The 25548-nt window shown below is 34.6% G+C and overlaps 4 protein-coding genes across 8 annotated transcripts in view; 1 reads left to right on the forward strand and 3 right to left on the reverse strand.

Moving 5' to 3' along the window:
* The first annotated feature begins 1211 nt into the window (after positions 1 to 1211).
* LOC149479752 (uncharacterized) overlaps positions 1212 to 25548 on the forward strand; it is a 29871-nt gene continuing 5534 nt past the window's right edge. The window contains exons 1-2 of one of the 5 annotated variants that reach the window (XM_089707672.1): positions 1212 to 1336; positions 1376 to 1401. In XM_089707672.1, the coding sequence (XP_089563798.1) occupies positions 1247 to 1336; positions 1376 to 1401 (116 nt within the window). In that variant the 5' untranslated portion in view covers positions 1212 to 1246. Of the gene's footprint in view, positions 1402 to 8879; positions 10509 to 25548 lie in introns of those variants that run through there. The other 4 variants (XM_089707668.1, XM_089707670.1, XM_089707669.1 and 1 more) reach the window with 4 other exon arrangements.
* LOC149479753 (uncharacterized) lies at positions 10502 to 16453 on the reverse strand. Its single transcript, XM_089707666.1, has 4 exons — positions 16016 to 16453; positions 14031 to 14192; positions 12047 to 12208; positions 10502 to 11665 (listed from the first exon to the last, which is right to left on the reverse strand). Exons 1-4 carry the CDS (start codon positions 16128 to 16130, stop codon positions 10704 to 10706), a joined length of 1401 nt encoding a protein of 466 aa, XP_089563792.1. The 5' UTR covers positions 16131 to 16453; the 3' UTR covers positions 10502 to 10703.
* On the reverse strand, positions 16604 to 18127 carry LOC149479754 (uncharacterized). Its single transcript, XM_089707674.1, has 2 exons — positions 18004 to 18127; positions 16604 to 17622 (listed from the first exon to the last, which is right to left on the reverse strand). The coding sequence occupies exons 1-2, from the start codon at positions 18116 to 18118 to the stop codon at positions 16661 to 16663; spliced, it is 1077 nt and encodes a 358-aa protein (XP_089563800.1). The 5' UTR covers positions 18119 to 18127; the 3' UTR covers positions 16604 to 16660.
* On the reverse strand, positions 18592 to 24082 carry LOC149479755 (uncharacterized). Its single transcript, XM_089707665.1, has 4 exons — positions 23968 to 24082; positions 21980 to 22141; positions 19992 to 20153; positions 18592 to 19610 (listed from the first exon to the last, which is right to left on the reverse strand). The coding sequence occupies exons 1-4, from the start codon at positions 24080 to 24082 to the stop codon at positions 18649 to 18651; spliced, it is 1401 nt and encodes a 466-aa protein (XP_089563791.1). The 3' UTR covers positions 18592 to 18648.

Below are 25548 nucleotides of genomic sequence, written 5' to 3' on the forward strand. Positions count from 1 at the left end.
GCATATGTCTGAATGAATCCCTGTCTTTTAAATATAATTTTGCCCATTCTTTTCTCTTCGTTTTTTCTTCTTTTCAATGGTTGTAACTTGTACTTGTACTTGTACCAAAAGAAGCCTTGAACTGAGGTCTACATGTGAAAAAAATACAAAATTCTAACCACGAATTTATTACGAGAAATAGATTTTCAAAGAATTCGGTTTGACTTTTAATGAGATTACTATGATCAATGCTCGAAATATTCACAAAAAAAGGAGATTAATTTGTATTAATTTGATATTATTGAATTGTCTTATAAATCTAAGATATTTTTTTTGTTCAGTTAATTTATTACATATAAAGATTGTAATAAATTAACCTTTTACCTACATATAATAATATATTGAAATATCGACTATAACTAACGACTAAAACATAAACAAAAACTTGGTAATAGATAGTATGATATATATAATTTTATTTACTAGGGACAACCCTGACATTCTTTGAAAATCTATATCTCGTAATAACTTCGTGGCTAGAATGTGGTATTTTTGTCACATGTAGAACTCAGTTCAAGGTTTCTTTTGGTACTAAATAGAGCTTCTACTAACGCCTGCATATAATATAAAAAAATAAAAACGAAAATCAGTAAAAATTACAATACTTTCGCCTCTATCGACAATATCGAAAATTTCAAAAAGGGATAATTTGCGCCTTTAATCACTTCATATATTAGCAACGTAATAAATTATCTAGTCGCTAGTGTATCTATTTTTTATACGAATTTATTTAGCTCAGTCGGCCGCGAAAATTCCAATATTTTAAATGTTTTTTTAAAAATCGTAAATTTAATCGTAATTTTTAAACAAAGAATATTTTCTTTGTGCGGCAATGCCTGGACGGATAGCCGAAACCGATTGAATATTGAAACTGTAAAGGCGAAGCTGCAAATTAATTGTAATTTTAAATTATCGTGCAAAGATTTTTATACATTCGCTTTAGAAAATGAAGAGCTATTAAAAGCTGTTTCTTCCAACAGCAAATATAAATGCCAAAAATAAATTTTCTCTATTTAACATTGCTGTTTTAATTATCTCCCGTAAAAAATAACTAAAACTCGTATTTTTAATGCTGTTAACCCTTAAATCAAATACTGGCAACCCTAGGTGCGGTGCGGTCGTGACTCGTGTGGCGAGTCGATCGCACCGCACGAGTACGGTGGTCCGGTCGCACCAGTTCGAACGTCTGTTTATAATTTAAGATGAGATGAGATTGTCATTTGTCAATGCCCAATGGTGGACTGGCACTGGACGTGGCGTTAGGTGTCTCCTAAGGTGTCTCAGATTTTTCATTTTTGTGTTATTCGTATTACTCTGGTTTCCCTTCAAAACGTAAGTGTTATTCGTATTCGTTTTTCAAATGTATTGTGTTATCAACTTAGCCATAATATTTTAATTAATTGGACATCAATTCCTGTATAAATGTATTTTCAATACAGGTAGTATATTCTGTGAATAAATCAAGGAATTCGTACGGTTCTCAACAAGTCATGGTAGTTATTTCCGTTGAATTCTTCTTCCGTTGAATTGTCCGTTGAATTCTTTTTGGGTCCGTATGTGTTGGTAATAACAAGTGTACACTTTAAAAACGTGTGGCTTTCCACAAAACAATTTAAGCCGGGTCCAGTTGCATGTAATGCGTAACGTGGCCATTTATTTTTTGACTCAAACGGCACATTGGTTTATCTATGTCAAATCAAAAGTAGTCAATGAAACAAACAACACTTTTTTAAAGTTATTTATTCAGAAAATATTAGTTGGCTTAAGAGAGAGTTATGATTAAGAAAGGTACCCAAAATATTTATTTATGGTTATATTTATCAGAAGAACAAATTTGTTTTAATATAGCTAGTGATGATTTCAAGTAAGAATGAAACTCCTGGTAGGTATGTTTTTTTATATTCATCTTAATTATCAACATTGCCCTTAGCACTAAAATTTGTAACTGGGTTTTCTCAGATGTCCACAATTTATTTATAATAGAAAATACTCTTTCTACTGGAGCATTTGTAGCAGGCAAACATAAAATATATTCAATTAAAACATTTTTTATTCCTCCTGCCAACGGAATAGGTGCTTTTGATTTGGTCGAAGCGATCCACACCGCACATCCTTTTCGTGTACTCTTTTACAGCTAATGGACATTCAATTGGCCAATTTCACGCATCCAAATGCACCCTGTTCTAGTTTTTTATTTACAAATTTTATATCACTTTTTTAATTAGTGGTACATTCAAAGTTGTTTCACCTTCACATGCAGATGTTGATAGCTGTCCGCGCTTTCCGTCATCACTGTCCAATGGTAGAATTTTTTCCTTATTTATTGGGTACTGAACATTCGATTCAGAACCAGAAGACGAAGAAAAAATGCTCGACATTTGTTGGTTTTCTGAAGGAAACTTAAGGAGGATGTATTTTGTTGCCTTCATTTGTATTAGTTCGGGCTGTACTAAGTAAAAATGGCTGCAGCTGAGAGTTTATTAATTTGAGTTGTTGTCCAGCAAGTTCGAAAAACTCACAATACTGACTATTCAAATTTGTGAGACTCTCGAGAATTACTTCATTAATGTTGACTAATTTTATTAATGAATTTTTCAAAATATTTTCATTAAATTCATTCTGCATCGCTTCAACAGATAATTTCTTTGTGTTGTCAATACTGTGCTGAACACTGCAGTCAATTTCAATCTTTTTGATTTTCCTTACAGGTTCTCTCATTTGCATAATATAACAGTTTTCGTTTTGACTTTCAAGACGAGTTAATAAACATACTCTACCTGCTGAGTGGGAGTAGCTTTTGCCCAAATAATTCTTCAATATTTGAATCAACTTTTGCGACTTTTCCCGTTTCGTCTTCATTATTTTCTTCATTTGAGTACTCATTACCGACCTCGTTGAAATCCGTTGTGGAATAAGTTATTATAATTTATAAGTAAGTTACCCATTGGTATTTTGCTGATAAGAATACGTAATTTCAATCCCGACAAAAAGTTAGATAAAATCCACATCCTGTTTTTCGCTTTGTGGTATCCCTCTTATCGGAAATTCTAGGAAACAACAATATTTCTGCGTATTGATAAAATAATTCCCAGTAATGCTCAAAATCCAAGGTTAAACCACAACGCTCCCTTAAAATAATAACAAATTGAGTCGTTGTTCTGATTTAATAAATAAAACGTACATTTCAATCAGTTTTGAATTAATTTTTTATTAATCAAAAAATAAAAAATTACATCGACACATTGAAGAGCAAGAGATCAAGTGAACCTATAAAAGAACAAAAATATTTCAGACTTATACAGACAAATAGTGTTTTCCCGCGATTTCGTCCGCATTAGATAGTTTTTTTGGATAGTAGTATGAAAAAACCTGAGCTGTTCTTTTTTGTACGTATGTTTGATTTGTGCCGAGATGGGACGAGGCCATACTAAGTGATTGTCATTGGTTAGGTTATTTTTTTTATTTTTTATTTATTTATAACAGGCAGCATTGCCCATATATGGGCAACAAAATATGGGGTAACCAGTTTGAATTAAATAGCGAGGACTTTTGCTATTTAACCTCTTCTACTTAGTAGGTAGGCTACTCTAAGCAGCAGTTGTGTTTGATATAATTATCTATCGCAGTGGTACGCATACCTCCCGGTGAATGGGAGATGAATTTCGTCGAAGAAGGATCATTAGCGCCAATAACAGCAGTGAACATTCCAGCCATGTTGAAATTATCATTAATGTGGGCTTGCCATCCGGGCGGTATCGCTCCATTAAGCAGTGAAGAAGCATGCCCTAGTAAATTGGGCGTAGGTACCGCTCCAGCCGGTACAAGAACAGCAGGTATAACAGCAGGTACATTGACATGGTTTTGAATTATATTCTATTGAACTCAAAGGTTCAAATAATTTGAGTCCAATGTTAGATTTAGAAAAAGAAAAGATTGACAGCAAATTTGTTTCCAATCTATGAATGTATTCAACAAAATCATCCGGAGGGACTTGTAATCCACCAAAGCGATCACGGCTAATGTCGTAAGCTCTCAGGCGGATGTACAAATTTTTGTCATTTGCTTCGTTTTCGTTTGTTCCGGAATATCGTAATCCTTTGTATGGTTTTCTGAGGTATTGGATGTTTGAGGTGGGTTCTGCACAGAAACTTGTGATGGAGCTGTATCTTTCATAAACTCTATTGCGTAAGGATGCTGTAGAAATCTTCGTTACAGTTCGCAGCGTCTGACATTTTAAGAATCTGATATAAAAAGTTGCTGAAAGTCCTGGTGAATTGAATGCTTGTACGTTCCCTACAATTTCCACCAGCTTGCCTCATGACACCAAAGAAATTTTCTATACAATCATTATTAATTCTGCGTGTTAAAATGTAATCGTATCCCTCAGCTCTGAAATCGTTATAAAACTGCCGAATTGAATTAATTGTTATTATGAAAGCGTTTATAAATTTTATTATTTTAGTGACATCTCAGCCGCTAGTTTTATTTTTAACTCTCATACTATTGAATAAGTATTGCTTTGTCTAGCAACTCTTCTTGCAGTGTCGTACCCCTATATGGTTTATTGTAGGGTTTTGGTGAGCCAATGTTACTTGAATTCAATAAATCAAAGAGGTTGTTCATGGTTTCAATAAAATATATCGTGCCATTAGCAACTTGTAGAGTACCCGACGATTGGTAATTATTTAAAGCTGCTACTACAGTATTGATATTGAATCATTTTTATAAAATATTTCACCCCCTCACTGTTATTGTATTGTGTTTTCTTGTGAGAATAACACGCTTACATTTGCTTATTTGGAAATGCCAGGTTTGCGTTGGTTTAAGGGTTTCTTTGTATGTATCCTTCCAGTCTAATACGGGTATGTCCGAGGCGAGGTGATGAACAGTGGCATGATCAGAGAATATTTTTCTATACTCTTCTGGCTGTAAAATGACTTCCAGCCGCCTGATCTTTCTTATTGGGGTGAACTTCAAATTCGCTATCAAATTCATCATCGTAATTAGAATCTCCACCTTCTTCCTCAAACAGCAATCGACTACGTTCATGATTCATTTTAATTCATAACCTAAAATTTCATATATCGATGTAGTATCCGTAATCTCCACACAATCGTTGTTTTCTTGTGACAAATTTCGTGATGTCTCCCTGCTTTGACTTATCTTTGAAACACAAAAAATCACGTAGCGAATCAATGATGTTAATTGAGTTAACATCATTGATTTGCTACGTGACGTGACGAACAAAAAACAACTGATGTCAAATAACACCGTTGCTGCACTAATATAGCTGCTGTAATGATACAGGTTATAAAAGTTCACGAATAGAAAATAATTTATCTTCTGTTGATTAGAAAATGTACTAATGTACACTAAAATGTACACTTACATGTTAGTCAAATGGTCATGTTAATGACAATATACATTGGGGTTATCGGTGAAATAATGCAGGTTATAAATGTCCTAATGTAAACTAACATGCAATTTTAAGTCGAATGTTTTTTATAAATTAACTGTTAAAGATATGTATAAGAACTATATTACTAAATATTATATTATACACATATTCCAATATTTTACCATGATTTTCAGAATAAATAACTAAGTTTTAGAGTTATTACATTTTTTTTAAAGTTGGGATCTGTAATAAAACTCAAAATATAATATAATATATATATATATATATTAATTCTAGAATTTGAAATCAGCAATGGAAAGATAAAACAATCAAAAGAAAATAAAAAATGAATGACTTTTAAGAAAAGTAGTCAATTTAAAGGTCGATTTCCACTTGATCGTCGTCGTCTTCGCTGGAAATTTCATCAGCCGGTCCAACAGCTTCACTTTTGAGGGACCTGTAGAAATAAAGCTTATTTGGTGGAACGTAGTTCTTTACCAGCTGCATCACATCTTTGTATTTAGCCTTTTTCAATGGCAATGCTTGATCATAACACTGTTTCTGAGGCTGAACGGACAGTTCGGTTTGAGCATTCCTCATTATGGGAAAATAATCGAATACAGGCGTTCCTGTTGTAACACTCACTGCTATATTTTGCGCATGGTCTTTACTGTATTGAAAAATTCGATATTGCGAAATTTTAAAACGAACGCTCTCTGTGTTTGTCACAACTTTTTTGAAATCTTTTTCAAAATGTTGGCTAAAGGTAAGAATCATACTTTGCTCAACATTCACTACTTTAAAGTTCTTAGATGCTTGCTGGATACATTCGGCATATTCTGATGTAGTGAAAACATAATCCTTTTTTCTGTTAAACTTTTCTATTACACCGAAACACCGATCACAGGGTAGGAAGCTGTGTCCTGGTTCAGGAAATCGATGAACAATCATCTCAATAGATGAACACTTTGTAAGAGTAATCATATATTGAACCAAAGTCGAGTTCTTATTTTGCTCTGCTGCATTATCGGAAAATAAATACAGTGTTTTAACTCTTATGATATACTCTATGAGATAAGTTCTGTATATATTAATAGAAAACAAAATCATTAAACTTATCTTTTGAATTCTATAAAAATATGTTTTAATTTTTAAACAGGCATTCAACTTATTTATAAAATAAAATTTACATACTTCTCTTTGATTAAAGACCTCTCATTTGGTGTTTGTGGAAACATTATCCACCTGCTAACCATCCAACTGTGATTAAGTGCGTTCACAACTTCCCTAATGCAGCGACTTGTCGTACGCTGGGTCAAATACTGACCCACACCCACAATTTTTTGGTATGACCCAGTAGCTAAAAAGCTAAGAGCACATAGCACCTGAAAAATATAATGATACTTAAATTATATATACATATACCTACATGGGTCAGTAACTTTTAGGTTTGATTTGTTTTTTTAAGCAAAAGAAGAATACGCTTTAAAGTTGAGTGTTAACTCAAGTGCAACAACATGCAGTAAATACCTAAGTCTTCTTTCTATAGATTAAAATTTCTTACCTTTATTTCTACAGGAATTTCAGGGGCACCTCTCAATCCAGCATGACGGCTTGAATCATTACACAATTTTGCGAACGTCTTTTTATTGAGCCTAAATTTTTTTTATAAAAGGTTCATCTAAATATGCGTCAAGTTTCAAAAACTCCGTTTCTTATCTACAAAAATGTTTACAGTGTTGTCTCCACTTATGAACTGAAATAGCTTCGAATGCTTCTTTGACTAGGCGGGGGATCTCATCATTTTTATGATCGATATTTACATTAACCACATTTCATTGTGCTACATATTAATTCAATCGGATTGAGGTGACAGTGATAGGGTGGTAAATACAAGCACCTATGTCCATTTCATTCCAAAATATTTTCGATTTCATATGCAGGCTGAGGCTTATTTCTTTTAATTATTTCTAGCCGAGGTTTAGTCAAATCCTCTCCACACTCAATGTTATTTTCTGTAAGGACTTTATTCACGCAAATACGGTGATAAGGAGCATTATCCATTACGATAATGGATGGCGCTTGTAGATTAGGCATTAGTTTTTCAATAATCCACTTTTTAAAATTAGTGTTGTTCATGTCGTCATGATAGTCTCCACTTTTTGTATTTGACTTAAATACTAAAAGTGCATTATTAACAAATCCCGTATCCCCGCCAGCTTGAACTATGATATATCTTTGCCCTTCGGATACAGGTTCTAATACTCCATCTACGCCCTCCCCTTGCCAACATTTGCCAGATGTATGTGAAGAGTGAATATACTTACTTACTTAATATCCTAAGGCCCCTAGCTGGGGCAAAGGGCGTCAACAGTACTCCGCCATGCGTGTCGATTTTGGGCAGCTCGTTTTATCTCGCTCCAGCATCTTCCGATTGACTTGGCCTCTGCGATAACAGTACGACGCCAAGTGAGCTTTGGACGGCCACGTTTCCGTTTTCCCTGGGGGTTCCAATCCAAAGCTTGCTTTGGTATGTGTTCCGGGTCTCTACGTAGCGTGTGGCCAATCCAGCCCCACTTACGGCGTTTAATCTGATGGGCGATCGGTGTCTCATCGCAGCATTTCCAAAGGTCGTCGTTGGAGATAGTTTCTGGCCAGTAAATTCCGATGATTCGGCGGAGACAGCGGTTAACAAATACCTGCAGCTGGCGCGTGATGTCCTTTGTGACCTTCCAGAGTGAATATAGGTCTCATCTAAATAAATGAAAGGGCGAGGGTTGGGAGACTTGTTATTTTTATCTACTTCTTGCAAGTATCTTGCTCTCAAAGCTGATATTTCATTACGCTCCATCAGAACTTTACTATTAGACTGAGTTTTTTGAAAAAGAAACCCCAATTTGTTGAGCAGCTTTCGAAGAGTTTATCGTTGACCTGTGTAATTTATTTCTCTTAAAAATTCTAGAAGCTTTTTGATAGTAGGCACCTCCTTCTTGGCAGAATGAAATTCGTGGACTTTACGCCTTATAACTCCCATGTCAAAATCATCGACATGAATAAATCCACTTTTTCGTTTTCTTTCCTTGCCTGGTGAGCGAATTCTGGTACCAGCTTCTTCTGCTTCCCGTCCTTCCTTGTCAATTTTCGAAATTAGTCCTTGGCTTGAAAATTGTACAATTTACTATGTGTGGTAGACAAAAATACATGTAGCAACTTATTTGTAATCCAGCAGGTTAAGTGGATCACTCCGTAAGTAAGCGGCTATTATTATGGTAGTTTATTTTCAACAGCAAAGCATCACATAAAAAATAAAACAAGAAACGAGACATCTCATCGCCATAAGAATGGAGACAAAAAAGTAAACCAGCAAATTCCATATATAATTAAATATAATTTCATATAATTGTATATAATAATGTTTGTAACTTTTGTACTATTCTATAGAGTTATATACAATTACATATGATTATATCTAAGTTATATATAATCATATACAATTATATGCAATTATCTATAATTGTATATACTTATATATGTAGTATCGGTAATTTATAGGATAGGATACTAACTGTTTATTAAGTTGTTATAAGTTAGGAATCACGGGGCGGTTAATTTAAAGTGAGTATTTATTAGAAAATGTTTACAGAGTTAAAGGACAGACGTCTGACTTACATCGAAGTTAAATACGGTCCCTATTCGCCGCCTTAATTTACTCAATGTTATTTTAATTGTATGGGACTCGAAGAGGCGGCCTAGGCGGTTGAAGTTGGCGTCGGCATCGTTGTCGACGTAGATGCTTCCAACTGATAAAGTTGGAATCATTAACCATAATTTATTTGTGTCTAAGACATTCCATGAACTAGCTGGTTTAGTGGACACAAAAGCTTTGTCTTCATCACTAACATCCAACATGACTTGTTATTTCAAATCGACTAGTGCTGGAACTTTTAATGTTCCACCACTACACTTTACAATGCAATCTGTGCCAGATATTGGAGTCTGTAGAAAGATACCCTGAGTGTATAAAGTCATTGTTTTGTTTATTGAGATGGGTATTGGGTTTAGTCCTGTGCAGGAAATCACTGCTAGGGTGTCTTCCTTGCTAGCACTTAATTTTATTTTCATGGTTGCACCACCCATACATGCATAACAACCTTTAATTGATAGTTCCTCACCAGAGCAAGTACTTTTTTCTTTTCTTATACTTATTTCCAGGTTCTTAATGGATACTTGAATTTCATATGTTTCTGCAACTGTATTTTTCATTATAACAGTACCATCTGGAAAACTATCTATCATTGCAGAACCATGTAGACTAGGAAGCCTTTGACCTTGTATAGCTTTCTTTATGTTTATTTGATTGTTTGTGACAATTGCATCCCAATTTATATTTTTAATCCTAACAGTACTTTTTGCTATTAAGCACTTATCAGTTAATCCCAAAGCATCCTCATTTGTTGGAAAACGAATTTCACCAATTGAGCCTGAAAATAGCTCAGTGGATTTTTGACAACTTGAATAATATATAGCCTTATCATCCCTAACCAAGCAAAAATTTTTGACAACTTTAAATTTTCTCCTGAATAGGGCTCTGCTCCTACTAAAGTTGTCTCAAAGTCATTCATACCAGGAAGGTTATGGAATCTAACTTAATAGATAGGTGTATATTTAATTTTAGTTCATATTTTAAAATAAATATATGTAAAAATGATGTGGGCTATAACAGCGGTCACCCATCCAACTACTTATCTCGCTCAAAGCTGCTTACTTTTGGTGATATTCGTGCACCTTTAAGTTCCCGTCTGCTGAGCTGCTATCTTATGTGACAATGACTCTATGAAGTACATAACGTATCAAATCAGTTTATCAAAAATTTGATACAAAAATTAATTTCATAATATATTTTGATGGGCTTTAATTATTTATTTTACCAAATCTCATTATTACATCACATTTATTTGAATAATAACGTCAATAATGATATTAATTTTAGGCAGGAGCAAAAAAGACCAAAACATCCCATAGGAATTGTTTCATGTTGTATGTGACCAGTCTTCCGAATTAAGAGCTTTCGGTAGGTATTTAAATAATATTGGAAGGTATGGAGGAAAAACCAAAATTACTGAATGCTATTTTTTATTGTCTAAAACAAAATTACATGATAGTTAGCTATCATTACAACTGCTTACAGAGAGTCTTACAAAACATCATACTCATTTCCTCTAAACTTGAAAATATCATTAGTGTAAACATGTAATTTTGTAATTCATTAGCATTGCGTTCCGGATTGCTCGAGTTTCAAGTTTTCAACTTTTAATTGATTATCAATGTTGCAGATGAAAGGTGCTTTAACGCTGTGATATTGATTCTTTCCCGAAAAGATGCAACCTTGCCGCGATACGCTTGCAAGATTTCCGAAATCGCGATCCCACAGTATATCGACTGGTTCCAACTTAAGATGCTGACCATTTCCGATAAACATGTCTAATTTTTCCTCCACGTATAGTCCCAGCATTTCATATTTTGACTTATCACCCCCATAGTAGTTCTCGGATGATAAAATAGTAACTCCCAGAGCTTGGAAGTATGATTCGTCGCCAAAGAATCGGTTAGAAATCAAGTTAATTTTTTCCGCATCTATGCGTATAGTCTGATTGTTACCAACAAAGATAGTTCTAAGAAGCTTGACGTGATTCGCAACTAAGTCGAAAACTGCATTGTCCACCGAAATTATACTGTCTTTTATGGTTATATTTTTTGCTCGCAGCTTACAAGACTCTTCCAGTTTCGAAATATTCTGTTGCTCAATAATTATCTCTTTATGAATTAAATTAGAGCAATTTAAAAATTTGCCCTCTCTTTTAGGAGGATCATTTGATAGGGTCTGCGTCGGCATCGTGGTTGATGTTGAAGTCGGCGTCGTCATCGATCTTGAATTCGTTGTCTGCATCATGGTTGATGTTGAAGTCGGCGTCGTCGTCGATGTTGAATTCGTTGTCGGCATCATGGTTGATGTTGAAGTCGGCGTCGGCGTCGATGTTGAATTCGTTGTCGGCATCATGGTTGATGTTGAAGTCGGCGTCGTCGTCGATGTTGAAGTCGGCGTCGACGTTGAAGTTGGCGTCGGCATCGTTGTTGACGTTGAAGTTGGCGTCGGCATCGTTGTCGACGTTGAAGTTGGCGTCGGGATCGTCGTCGACAACTCCTTTTGAACCGGTGGCATTCCAGTCTCTGGAAAAACAAAAAATTCAATAAATTAAATTATGCATATCTCATTTCAAAACAATAATAATCAGTAGAATAAATTTAAAAAAAGCAGTGTTAAAATAATAATCAGAATTATTTCACAATTGTTATTTAATATTCCGTAATAAAATTTTCTAACTTGGCTTGATGTGTCTCATTATAGTTTGATATGTCCATATATAATTTTTGATATGGCTCAATAATTTCCGATTATTATTTCATTTTTCAGCATTATGCGTATTGTGTTGCTGACTCCAACAAACAAGAATCTAAGAAGCTTAACGTGATTGGCAATTAAGTAGAGAGTTTTTTGGTCTATCGAAATTATACTGTCTTCAATTATTATACTTTTTGCTTGCAGCTTACTAGAGATTTCCAGATCCACAGTTATCCGTTCGCTTTTGATTGTATTTTCATAAGTCAAATGAGGGTGTAAAATGTTCATTCCATTAGGAGGAAAAATTGGTAGCATCTTTGACATTGAAGTCAACGCCGGAATTGTCGTTTCAAGCGGTTGCTTTTCAATAACTGGAAAAACAAAAAATTTAATAAATTAAATTAAGCATACTTTAATATCTCATTTCAAAACAATAATAATCAGTAAAATGAATTAAAAAAAGATAGTGTTAAAATAATATTCAGAAATATTTCACAATTGTTATTTAATATCCCGTAGAAAAATTTTCTAACATGGCTTGATGTGTCTAATTATGGCCTAATATGTCCATGTATAATTTTTGATATGGCTCAATATAAAAATTGTCCATACTAAAACTTATGCGATGTCTTGAAGTTCAAACGCCTTCAAGCCCATAATTTCCGATTATTATTTCATTTTTCAGCATGATATAAATTTTACATACTGCATACTACATACTGCCTTTACACTAAGGACATACATTAAAATATTTAAAAAAAATTAACTAATCGATAGTGATCGTTAGAAACAATAAATATTTTGGAAGCGTTTAATAAACACAATTAATACTAAACATGTAATTTTGTAATTCATTAGCATTGCGTTCCGGATTGCTCGAGTTTCAAGTTTTCAACTTTTAATTGATTATCAATGTTGCAGATGAAAGGTGCTTTAACGCTGTGATATTGATTCTTTCCCGAAAAGATGCAACCTTGCCGCGATACGCTTGCAAGATTTCCGAAATCGCGATCCCACAGTATATCGACTGGTTCCAACTTAAGATGCTGACCATTTCCGATAAACATGTCTAATTTTTCCTCCACGTATAGTCCCAGCATTTCATATTTTGACTTATCACCCCCATAGTAGTTCTCGGATGATAAAATAGTAACTCCCAGAGCTTGGAAGTATGATTCGTCGCCAAAGAATCGGTTAGAAATCAAGTTAATTTTTTCCGCATCTATGCGTATAGTCTGATTGTTACCAACAAAGATAGTTCTAAGAAGCTTGACGTGATTCGCAACTAAGTCGAAAACTGCATTGTCCACCGAAATTATATTGTCTTTTATGGTTATATTTTTTGCTCGCAGCTTACAAGACTCTTCCAGTTTCGAAATATTCTGTTGCTCAATAATTATCTCTTTATGAATTAAATTAGAGCAATTTAAAAATTTGCCCTCTCTTTTAGGAGGATCATTTGATAGGGTCTGCGTCGGCATCGTGGTTGATGTTGAAGTCGGCGTCGTCATCGATCTTGAATTCGTTGTCTGCATCATGGTTGATGTTGAAGACGTCGTCGTCGATGTTGAATTCGTTGTCGGCATCATGGTTGATGTTGAAGTCGGCGTCGGCGTCGATGTTGAATTCGTTGTCGGCATCATGGTTGATGTTGAAGTCGGCGTCGTCGTCGATGTTGAAGTCGGCGTCGACGTTGAAGTTGGCGTCGGCATCGTTGTTGACGTTGAAGTTGGCGTCGGCATCGTTGTCGACGTTGAAGTTGGCGTCGGGATCGTCGTCGACAACTCCTTTTGAACCGGTGGCATTCCAGTCTCTGGAAAAACAAAAAATTCAATAAATTAAATTATGCATATCTCATTTCAAAACAATAATAATCAGTAGAATAAATTTAAAAAAGCAGTGTTAAAATAATAATCAGAATTATTTCACAATTGTTATTTAATATTCCGTAATAAAATTTTCTAACTTGGCTTGATGTGTCTCATTATAGTTTGATATGTCCATATATAATTTTTGATATGGCTCAATAATTTCCGATTATTATTTCATTTTTCAGCATTATGCGTATTGTGTTGCTGACTCCAACAAACAAGAATCTAAGAAGCTTAACGTGATTAGCAATTAAGTAGAGAGTTTTTTGGTCTATCGAAATTATACTGTCTTCAATTATTATACTTTTTGCTTGCAGCTTACTAGAGATTTCCAGATCCACAGTTATCCGTTCGCTTTTGATTGTATTTTCATAAGTCAAATGAGGGTGTAAAATGTTCATTCCATTAGGAGGAAAAATTGGTAGCATCTTTGACATTGAAGTCAACGCCGGAATTGTCGTTTCAAGCGGTTGCTTTTCAATAACTGGAAAAACAAAAAATCTAATAAATTAAATTAAGCATACTTTAATATCTCATTTCAAAACAATAATAATCAGTAAAATGAATTAAAAAAAGATAGTGTTAAAATAATATTCAGAAATATTTCACAATTGTTATTTAATATCCCGTAGAAAAATTTTCTAACATGGCTTGATGTGTCTAAATATGGCCTAATATGTCCATGTATAATTTTTGATATGGCTCAATATAAAAATTGTCCATACTAAAACTTATGCGATGTCTTGAAGTTCAAACGCCTTCAAGCCCATAATTTCCGATTATTATTTCATTTTTCAGCATGATATAAATTTTACATACTGCATACTACATACTGCCTTTACACTCAGGACATACATTAAAATATTTAAAAAAAATTAACTAATCGATAGTGATCGTTAGAAACAATAAATATTTTGGAAGCGTTTAATAAACACAATTAATACTAAACATGTAATTTTGTAATTCATTAGCATTGCGTTCCGGATTGCTCGAGTTTCAAGTTTTCAACTTTTAATTGATTATCAATGTTGCAGATGAAAGGTGCTTTAACGCTGTGATATTGATTCTTTCCCGAAAAGATGCAACCTTGCCGCGATACGCTTGCAAGATTTCCGAAATCGCGATCCCACAGTATATCGACTGGTTCCAACTTAAGATGCTGACCATTTCCGATAAACATGTCTAATTTTTCCTCCACGTATAGTCCCAGCATTTCATATTTTGACTTATCACCCCCATAGTAGTTCTCGGATGATAAAATAGTAACTCCCAGAGCTTGGAAGTATGATTCGTCGCCAAAGAATCGGTTAGAAATCAAGTTAATTTTTTCCGCATCTATGCGTATAGTCTGATTGTTACCAACAAAGATAGTTCTAAGAAGCTTGACGTGATTCGCAACTAAGTCGAAAACTGCATTGTCCACCGAAATTATATTGTCTTTTATGGTTATATTTTTTGCTCGCAGCTTACAAGACTCTTCCAGTTTCGAAATATTCTGTTGCTCAATAATTATCTCTTTATGAATTAAATTAGAGCAATTTAAAAATTTGCCCTCTCTTTTAGGAGGATCATTTGATAGGGTCTGCGTCGGCATCGTGGTTGATGTTGAAGTCGGCGTCGTCATCGATCTTGAATTCGTTGTCTGCATCATGGTTGATGTTGAAGACGTCGTCGTCGATGTTGAATTCGTTGTCGGCATCATGGTTGATGTTGAAGTCGGCGTCGGCGTCGATGTTGAATTCGTTGTCGGCATCATGGTTGATGTTGAAGTCGGCGTCGTCGTCGATGTTGAAGTCGGCGTCGACGTTGAAGTTGGCGTCGGCATCGTTGTTGACGTTGAAGTTGGCGTCGGCATCGTTGTCGACGTTGAAGTTGGCGTCGGGATCGTCGTCGACAACTCCTTTTGAACCGGTGGCATTCCAGTCTCTGGAAAAACAAAAAATTCAATAAATTAAATTATGCATATCTCATTTCAAAACAATAATAATCAGTAGAATAAATTTAAAAAAAGCAGTGTTAAAATAATAATCAGAATTATTTCACAATTGTTATTTAATATTCCGTAATAAAATTTTCTAACTTGGCTTGATGTGTCTCATTATAGTTTGATATGTCCATATATAATTTTTGATATGGCTCAATAATTTCCGATTATTATTTCATTTTTCAGCATTATGCGTATTGTGTTGCTGACTCCAACAAACAAGAATCTAAGAAGCTTAACGTGATTGGCAATTAAGTAGAGAGTTTTTTGGTCTATCGAAATTATACTGTCTTCAATTATTATACTTTTTGCTTGCAGCTTACTAGAGATTTCCAGATCCACAGTTATCCGTTCGCTTTTGATTGTATTTTCATAAGTCAAATGAGGGTGTAAAATGTTCATTCCATTAGAAGGAAAAATTGGTAGCATCTTTGACATTGAAGTCAACGCCGGAATTGTCGTTTCAAGCGGTTGCTTTTCAATAACTGGAAAAACAAAAAATCTAATAAATTAAATTAAGCATACTTTAATATCTCATTTCAAAACAATAATAATCAGTAAAATGAATTAAAAAAAGATAGTGTTAAAATAATATTCAGAAATATTTCACAATTGTTATTTAATATCCCGTAGAAAAATTTTCTAACATGGCTTGATGTGTCTAAATATGGCCTAATATGTCCATGTATAATTTTTGATATGGCTCAATATAAAAATTGTCCATACTAAAACTTATGCGATGTCTTGAAGTTCAAACGCCTTCAAGCCCATAATTTCCGATTATTATTTCATTTTTCAGCATGATATAAATTTTACATACTGCATACTACATACTGCCTTTACACTAAGGACATACATTAAAATATTTAAAAAAAATTAACTAATCGATAGTGATCGTTAGAAACAATAAATATTTTGGAAGCGTTTAATAAACACAATTAATACTAAACATGTAATTTTGTAATTCATTAGCATTGCGTTCCGGATTGCTCGAGTTTCAAGTTTTCAACTTTTAATTGATTATCAATGTTGCAGATGAAAGGTGCTTTAACGCTGTGATATTGATTCTTTCCCGAAAAGATGCAACCTTGCCGCGATACGCTTGCAAGATTTCCGAAATCGCGATCCCACAGTATATCGACTGGTTCCAACTTAAGATGCTGACCATTTCCGATAAACATGTCTAATTTTTCCTCCACGTATAGTCCCAGCATTTCATATTTTGACTTATCACCCCCATAGTAGTTCTCGGATGATAAAATAGTAACTCCCAGAGCTTGGAAGTATGATTCGTCGCCAAAGAATCGGTTAGAAATCAAGTTAATTTTTTCCGCATCTATGCGTATAGTCTGATTGTTACCAACAAAGATAGTTCTAAGAAGCTTGACGTGATTCGCAACTAAGTCGAAAACTGCATTGTCCACCGAAATTATACTGTCTTTTATGGTTATATTTTTTGCTCGCAGCTTACAAGACTCTTCCAGCTTCGAAATATTCTGTTGCTCAATAATTATCTCTTTATGAATTAAATTAGAGCAATTTAAAAATTTGCCCTCTCTTTTAGGAGGATCATTTGATAGGGTCTGCGTCGGCATCGTGGTTGATGTTGAAGTCGGCGTCGTCATCGATCTTGAATTCGTTGTCTGCATCATGGTTGATGTTGAAGTCGGCGTCGTCGTCGATGTTGAATTCGTTGTCGGCATCATGGTTGATGTTGAAGTCGGCGTCGGCGTCGATGTTGAATTCGTTTTCGGCATCATGGTTGATGTTGAAGTCGGCGTCGTCGTCGATGTTGAAGTCGGCGTCGACGTTGAAGTTGGCGTCGGCATCGTTGTTGACGTTGAAGTTGGCGTCGGCATCGTTGTCGACGTTGAAGTTGGCGTCGGGATCGTCGTCGACAACTCCTTTTGAACCGGTGGCATTCCAGTCTCTGGAAAAACAAAAAATTCAATAAATTAAATTATGCATATCTCATTTCAAAACAATAATAATCAGTAGAATAAATTTAAAAAAAGCAGTGTTAAAATAATAATCAGAATTATTTCACAATTGTTATTTAATATTCCGTAATAAAATTTTCTAACTTGGCTTGATGTGTCTCATTATAGTTTGATATGTCCATATATAATTTTTGATATGGCTCAATAATTTCCGATTATTATTTCATTTTTCAGCATTATGCGTATTGTGTTGCTGACTCCAACAAACAAGAATCTAAGAAGCTTAACGTGATTGGCAATTAAGTAGAGAGTTTTTTGGTCTATCGAAATTATACTGTCTTCAATTATTATACTTTTTGCTTGCAGCTTACTAGAGATTTCCAGATCCACAGTTATCCGTTCGCTTTTGATTGTATTTTCATAAGTCGAATGAGGGTGTAAAATGTTCATTCCATTAGGAGGAAAAATTGGTAGCATCTTTGACATTGAAGTCAACGCCGGTATTGTCGTTTCAAGCGGTTGCTTTTCAATAACTGGAAAAACAAAAAATCTAATAAATTAAATTAAGCATACTTTAATATCTCATTTCAAAACAATAATAATCGGTAAAATGAATTAAAAAAAGATAGTGTTAAAATAATATTCAGAAATATTTCACAATTGTTATTTAATATCCCGTAGAAAAATTTTCTAACATGGCTTGATGTGTCTAATTATGGCCTAATATGTCCATGTATAATTTTTGATATGGCTCAATATAAAAATTGTCCATACTAAAACTTATGCGATGTCTTGAAGTTCAAACGCCTTCAAGCCCATAATTTCCGATTATTATTTCATTTTTCAGCATGATATAAATTTTACATACTGCATACTACATACTGCCTTTACACTAAGGACATACATTAAAATATTTAAAAAAAATTAACTAATCGATAGTGATCGTTAGAAACAATAAATATTTTGGAAGCGTTTAATAAACACAATTAATACTAAACATGTAATTTTGTAATTCATTAGCATTGCGTTCCGGATTGCTCGAGTTTCAAGTTTTCAACTTTTAATTGATTATCAATGTTGCAGATGAAAGGTGCTTTAACGCTGTGATATTGATTCTTTCCCGAAAAGATGCAACCTTGCCGCGATACGCTTGCAAGATTTCCGAAATCACGATCCCACAGTATATCGACTGGTTCCAACTTAAGATGCTGACCATTTCCGATAAACATGTCTAATTTTTCCTCCACGTATAGTCCCAGCATTTCATATTTTGACTTATCACCCCCATAGTAGTTCTCGGATGATAAAATAGTAACTCCCAGAGCTTGGAAGTATGATTCGTCGCCAAAGAATCGGTTAGAAATCAAGTTAATTTTTTCCGCATCTATGCGTATAGTCTGATTGTTACCAACAAAGATAGTTCTAAGAAGCTTGACGTGATTCGCAACTAAGTCGAAAACTGCATTGTCCACCGAAATTATACTGTCTTTTATGGTTATATTTTTTGCTCGCAGCTTACAAGACTCTTCCAGCTTCGAAATATTCTGTTGCTCAATAATTATCTCTTTATGAATTAAATTAGAGCAATTTAAAAATTTGCCCTCTCTTTTAGGAGGATCATTTGATAGGGTCTGCGTCGGCATCGTGGTTGATGTTGAAGTCGGCGTCGTCATCGATCTTGAATTCGTTGTCTGCATCATGGTTGATGTTGAAGTCGGCGTCGTCGTCGATGTTGAATTCGTTGTCGGCATCATGGTTGATGTTGAAGTCGGCGTCGGCGTCGATGTTGAATTCGTTGTCGGCATCATGGTTGATGTTGAAGTCGGCGTCGTCGTCGATGTTGAAGTCGGCGTCGACGTTGAAGTTGGCGTCGGCATCGTTGTTGACGTTGAAGTTGGCGTCGGCATCGTTGTCGACGTTGAAGTTGGCGTCGGGATCGTCGTCGACAACTCCTTTTGAACCGGTGGCATTCCAGTCTCTGGAAAAACAAAAAATTCAATAAATTAAATTATGCATATCTCATTTCAAAACAATAATAATCAGTAGAATAAATTTAAAAAAAGCAGTGTTAAAATAATAATCAGAATTATTTCACAATTGTTATTTAATATTCCGTAATAAAATTTTCTAACTTGGCTTGATGTGTCTCATTATAGTTTGATATGTCCATATATAATTTTTGATATGGCTCAATAATTTCCGATTATTATTTCATTTTTCAGCATTATGCGTATTGTGTAGCTGACTCCAACAAACAAGAATCTAAGAAGCTTAACGTGATTGGCAATTAAGTAGAGAGTTTTTTGGTCTATCGAAATTATACTGTCTTCAATTATTATGCTTTTTGCTTGCAGCTTACTAGAGATTTCCAGATCCACAGTTATCCGTTCGCTTTTGATTGTATTTTCATAAGTCAAATGAGGGTGTAAAATGTTCATTCCATTAGGAGGAAAAATTGGTAGCATCTTTGACATTGAAGTCAACGCCGGAATTGTCGTTTCAAGCGGTTGCTTTTCAATAACTGGAAAAACAAAAAATCTAATAAATTAAATTAAGCATACTTTAATATCTCATTTCAAAACAATAATAATCAGTAAAATGAATTAAAAAAAGATAGTGTTAAAATAATATTCAGAAATATTTCACAATTGTTATTTAATATCCCGTAGAAAAATTTTCTAACATGGCTTGATGTGTCTAATTATGGCCTAATATGTCCATGTATAATTTTTGATATGGCTCAATATAAAAATTGTCCATACTAAAACTTATGCGATGTCTTGAAGTTCAAACGCCTTCAAGCCCATAATTTCCGATTATTATTTCATTTTTCAGCATGATATAAATTTTACATACTGCATACTACATACTGCCTTTACACTAAGGACATACATTAAAATATTTAAAAAAAATTAACTAATCGATAGTGATCGTTAGAAACAATAAATATTTTGGAAGCGTTTAATAAACACAATTAATACTAAACATGTAATTTTGTAATTCATTAGCATTGCGTTCCGGATTGCTCGAGTTTCAAGTTTTCAACTTTTAATTGATTATCAATGTTGCAGATGAAAGGTGCTTTAACGCTGTGATATTGATTCTTTCCCGAAAAGATGCAACCTTGCCGCGATACGCTTGCAAGATTTCCGAAATCACGATCCCACAGTATATCGACTGGTTCCAACTTAAGATGCTGACCATTTCCGATAAACATGTCTAATTTTTCCTCCACGTATAGTCCCAGCATTTCATATTTTGACTTATCACCCCCATAGTAGTTCTCGGATGATAAAATAGTAACTCCCAGAGCTTGGAAGTATGATTCGTCGCCAAAGAATCGGTTAGAAATCAAGTTAATTTTTTCCGCATCTATGCGTATAGTCTGATTGTTACCAACAAAGATAGTTCTAAGAAGCTTGACGTGATTCGCAACTAAGTCGAAAACTGCATTGTCCACCGAAATTATATTGTCTTTTATGGTTATATTTTTTGCTCGCAGCTTACAAGACTCTTCCAGTTTCGAAATATTCTGTTGCTCAATAATTATCTCTTTATGAATTAAATTAGAGCAATTTAAAAATTTGCCCTCTCTTTTAGGAGGATCATTTGATAGGGTCTGCGTCGGCATCGTGGTTGATGTTGAAGTCGGCGTCGTCATCGATCTTGAATTCGTTGTCTGCATCATGGTTGATGTTGAAGTCGGCGTCGTCGTCGAAGTTGAATTCGTTGTCGGCATCATGGTTGATGTTGAAGTCGGCGTCGGCGTCGATGTTGAATTCGTTGTCGGCATCATGGTTGATGTTGAAGTCGGCGTCGTCGTCGATGTTGAAGTCGGCGTCGACGTTGAAGTTGGCGTCGGCATCGTTGTTGACGTTGAAGTTGGCGTCGGCATCGTTGTCGACGTTGAAGTTGGCGTCGGGATCGTCGTCGACAACTCCTTTTGAACCGGTGGCATTCCAGTCTCTGGAAAAACAAAAAAATCAATAAATTAAATTATGCATATCTCATTTCAAAACAATAATAATCAGTAGAATAAATTTAAAAAAAGCAGTGTTAAAATAATAATCAGAATTATTTCACAATTGTTATTTAATATTCCGTAATAAAATTTTCTAACTTGGCTTGATGTGTCTCATTATAGTTTGATATGTCCATATATAATTTTTGATATGGCTCAATAATTTCCGATTATTATTTCATTTTTCAGCATTATGCGTATTGTGTAGCTGACTCCAACAAACAAGAATCTAAGAAGCTTAACGTGATTGGCAATTAAGTAGAGAGTTTTTTGGTCTATCGAAATTATACTGTCTTCAATTATTATGCTTTTTGCTTGCAGCTTACTAGAGATTTCCAGATCCACAGTTATCCGTTCGCTTTTGATTGTATTTTCATAAGTCAAATGAGGGTGTAAAATGTTCATTCCATTAGGAGGAAAAATTGGTAGCATCTTTGACATTGAAGTCAACGCCGGAATTGTCGTTTCAAGCGGTTGCTTTTCAATAACTGGAAAAACAAAAAATCTAATAAATTAAATTAAGCATACTTTAATATCTCATTTCAAAACAATAATAATCAGTAAAATGAATTAAAAAAAGATAGTGTTAAAATAATATTCAGAAATATTTCACAATTGTTATTTAATATCCCGTAGAAAAATTTTCTAACATGGCTTGATGTGTCTAATTATGGCCTAATATGTCCATGTATAATTTTTGATATGGCTCAATATAAAAATTGTCCATACTAAAACTTATGCGATGTCTTGAAGTTCAAACGCCTTCAAGCCCATAATTTCCGATTATTATTTCATTTTTCAGCATGATATAAATTTTACATACTGCATACTACATACTGCCTTTACACTAAGGACATACATTAAAATATTTAAAAAAAATTAACTAATCGATAGTGATCGTTAGAAACAATAAATATTTTGGAAGCGTTTAATAAACACAATTAATACTAAACATGTAATTTTGTAATTCATTAGCATTGCGTTCCGGATTGCTCGAGTTTCAAGTTTTCAACTTTTAATTGATTATCAATGTTGCAGATGAAAGGTGCTTTAACGCTGTGATATTGATTCTTTCCCGAAAAGATGCAACCTTGCCGCGATACGCTTGCAAGATTTCCGAAATCGCGATCCCACAGTATATCGACTGGTTCCAACTTAAGATGCTGACCATTTCCGATAAACATGTCTAATTTTTCCTCCACGTATAGTCCCAGCATTTCATATTTTGACTTATCACCCCCATAGTAGTTCTCGGATGATAAAATATTAACTCCCAGAGCTTGGAAGTATGATTCGTCGCCAAAGAATCGGTTAGAAATCAAGTTAATTTTTTCCGCATCTATGCGTATAGTCTGATTGTTACCAACAAAGATAGTTCTAAGAAGCTTGACGTGATTCGCAACTAAGTCGAAAACTGCATTGTCCACCGAAATTATACTGTCTTTTATGGTTATATTTTTTGCTCGCAGCTTACAAGACTCTTCCAGTTTCGAAATATTCTGTTGCTCAATAATTATCTCTTTATGAATTAAATTAGAGCAATTTAAAAATTTGCCCTCTCTTTTAGGAGGATCATTTGATAGGGTCTGCGTCGGCATCGTGGTTGATGTTGAAGTCGGCGTCGTCATCGATCTTGAATTCGTTGTCTGCATCATGGTTGATGTTGAAGTCGGCGTCGTCGTCGATGTTGAATTCGTTGTCGGCATCATGGTTGATGTTGAAGTTGGCGTCGGCGTCGATGTTGAATTCGTTGTCGGCATCATGGTTGATGTTGAAGTCGGCGTCGTCGTCGATGTTGAAGTCGGCGTCGACGTTGAAGTTGGCGTCGGCATCGTTGTTGACGTTGAAGTTGGCGTCGGCATCGTTGTCGACGTTGAAGTTGGCGTCGGGATCGTCGTCGACAACTCCTTTTGAACCGGTGGCATTCCAGTCTCTGGAAAAACAAAAAATTCAATAAATTAAATTATGCATATCTCATTTCAAAACAATAATAATCAGTAGAATAAATTTAAAAAAAGCAGTGTTAAAATAATAATCAGAATTATTTCACAATTGTTATTTAATATTCCGTAATAAAATTTTCTAACTTGGCTTGATGTGTCTCATTATAGTTTGATATGTCCATATATAATTTTTGATATGGCTCAATAATTTCCGATTATTATTTCATTTTTCAGCATTATGCGTATTGTGTTGCTGACTCCAACAAACAAGAATCTAAGAAGCTTAACGTGATTGGCAATTAAGTAGAGAGTTTTTTGGTCTATCGAAATTATACTGTCTTCAATTATTATACTTTTTGCTTGCAGCTTACTAGAGATTTCCAGATCCACAGTTATCCGTTCGCTTTTGATTGTATTTTCATAAGTCAAATGAGGGTGTAAAATGTTCATTCCATTAGGAGGAAAAATTGGTAGCATCTTTGACATTGAAGTCAACGCCGGAATTGTCGTTTCAAGCGGTTGCTTTTCAATAACTGGAAAAACAAAAAATCTAATAAATTAAATTAAGCATACTTTAATATCTCATTTCAAAACAATAATAATCAGTAAAATGAATTAAAAAAAGATAGTGTTAAAATAATATTCAGAAATATTTCACAATTGTTATTTAATATCCCGTAGAAAATTTTTCTAACATGGCTTGATGTGTCTAAATATGGCCTAATATGTCCATGTATAATTTTTGATATGGCTCAATATAAAAATTGTCCATACTAAAACTTATGCGATGTCTTGAAGTTCAAACGCCTTCAAGCCCATAATTTCCGATTATTATTTCATTTTTCAGCATGATATAAATTTTACATACTGCATACTACATACTGCCTTTACACTAAGGACATACATTAAAATATTTAAAAAAAATTAACTAATCGATAGTGATCGTTAGAAACAATAAATATTTTGGAAGCGTTTAATAAACACAATTAATACTAAACATGTAATTTTGTAATTCATTAGCATTGCGTTCCGGATTGCTCGAGTTTCAAGTTTTCAACTTTTAATTGATTATCAATGTTGCAGATGAAAGGTGCTTTAACGCTGTGATATTGATTCTTTCCCGAAAAGATGCAACCTTGCCGCGATACGCTTGCAAGATTTCCGAAATCGCGATCCCACAGTATATCGACTGGTTCCAACTTAAGATGCTGACCATTTCCGATAAACATGTCTAATTTTTCCTCCACGTATAGTCCCAGCATTTCATATTTTGACTTATCACCCCCATAGTAGTTCTCGGATGATAAAATAGTAACTCCCAGAGCTTGGAAGTATGATTCGTCGCCAAAGAATCGGTTAGAAATCAAGTTAATTTTTTCCGCATCTATGCGTATAGTCTGATTGTTACCAACAAAGATAGTTCTAAGAAGCTTGACGTGATTAGCAACTAAGTCGAAAACGGCATTGTCCACCGAAATTATACTGTCTTTTATGGTTATATTTTTTGCTCGCAGCTTACAAGACTATAATTATCTCTTAATGAATTAAATTAGAGCAATTTAAAAATTTGCCCTCTCTTTTAGGAGGATCTTTTGATAGGGTCTGCGTCGGCATCGTGGTTGATGTTGAAGTCGGCGTCGTCATCGATCTTGAATTCGTTGTCTGCATCATGGTTGATGTTGAAGTCGGCGTCGTCGTCGATGTTGAATTCGTTGTCGGCATCATGGTTGATGTTGAAGTCGGCGTTGGCGTCGATGTTGAATTCGTTGTCGGCATCATGGTTGATGTTGAAGTCGGCGTCGTCGTCGATGTTGAAGTCGGCGTCGACGTTGAAGTTGGCGTCGGCATCGTTGTTGACGTTGAAGTTGGCGTCGGCATCGTTGTCGACGTAGATGCTTCCAACTGATAAAGTTGGAATCATTAACCATAATTTATTTGTGTCTAAGACATTC

This window comes from Colias philodice, chromosome 19 (genome assembly GCF_061535455.1).
Source record: "Colias philodice isolate Cphi_HAF_F1 chromosome 19, ilColPhil1 Martin Lab GWU primary, whole genome shotgun sequence".
NCBI classification, from domain to species: domain Eukaryota; kingdom Metazoa; phylum Arthropoda; class Insecta; order Lepidoptera; family Pieridae; genus Colias; species Colias philodice.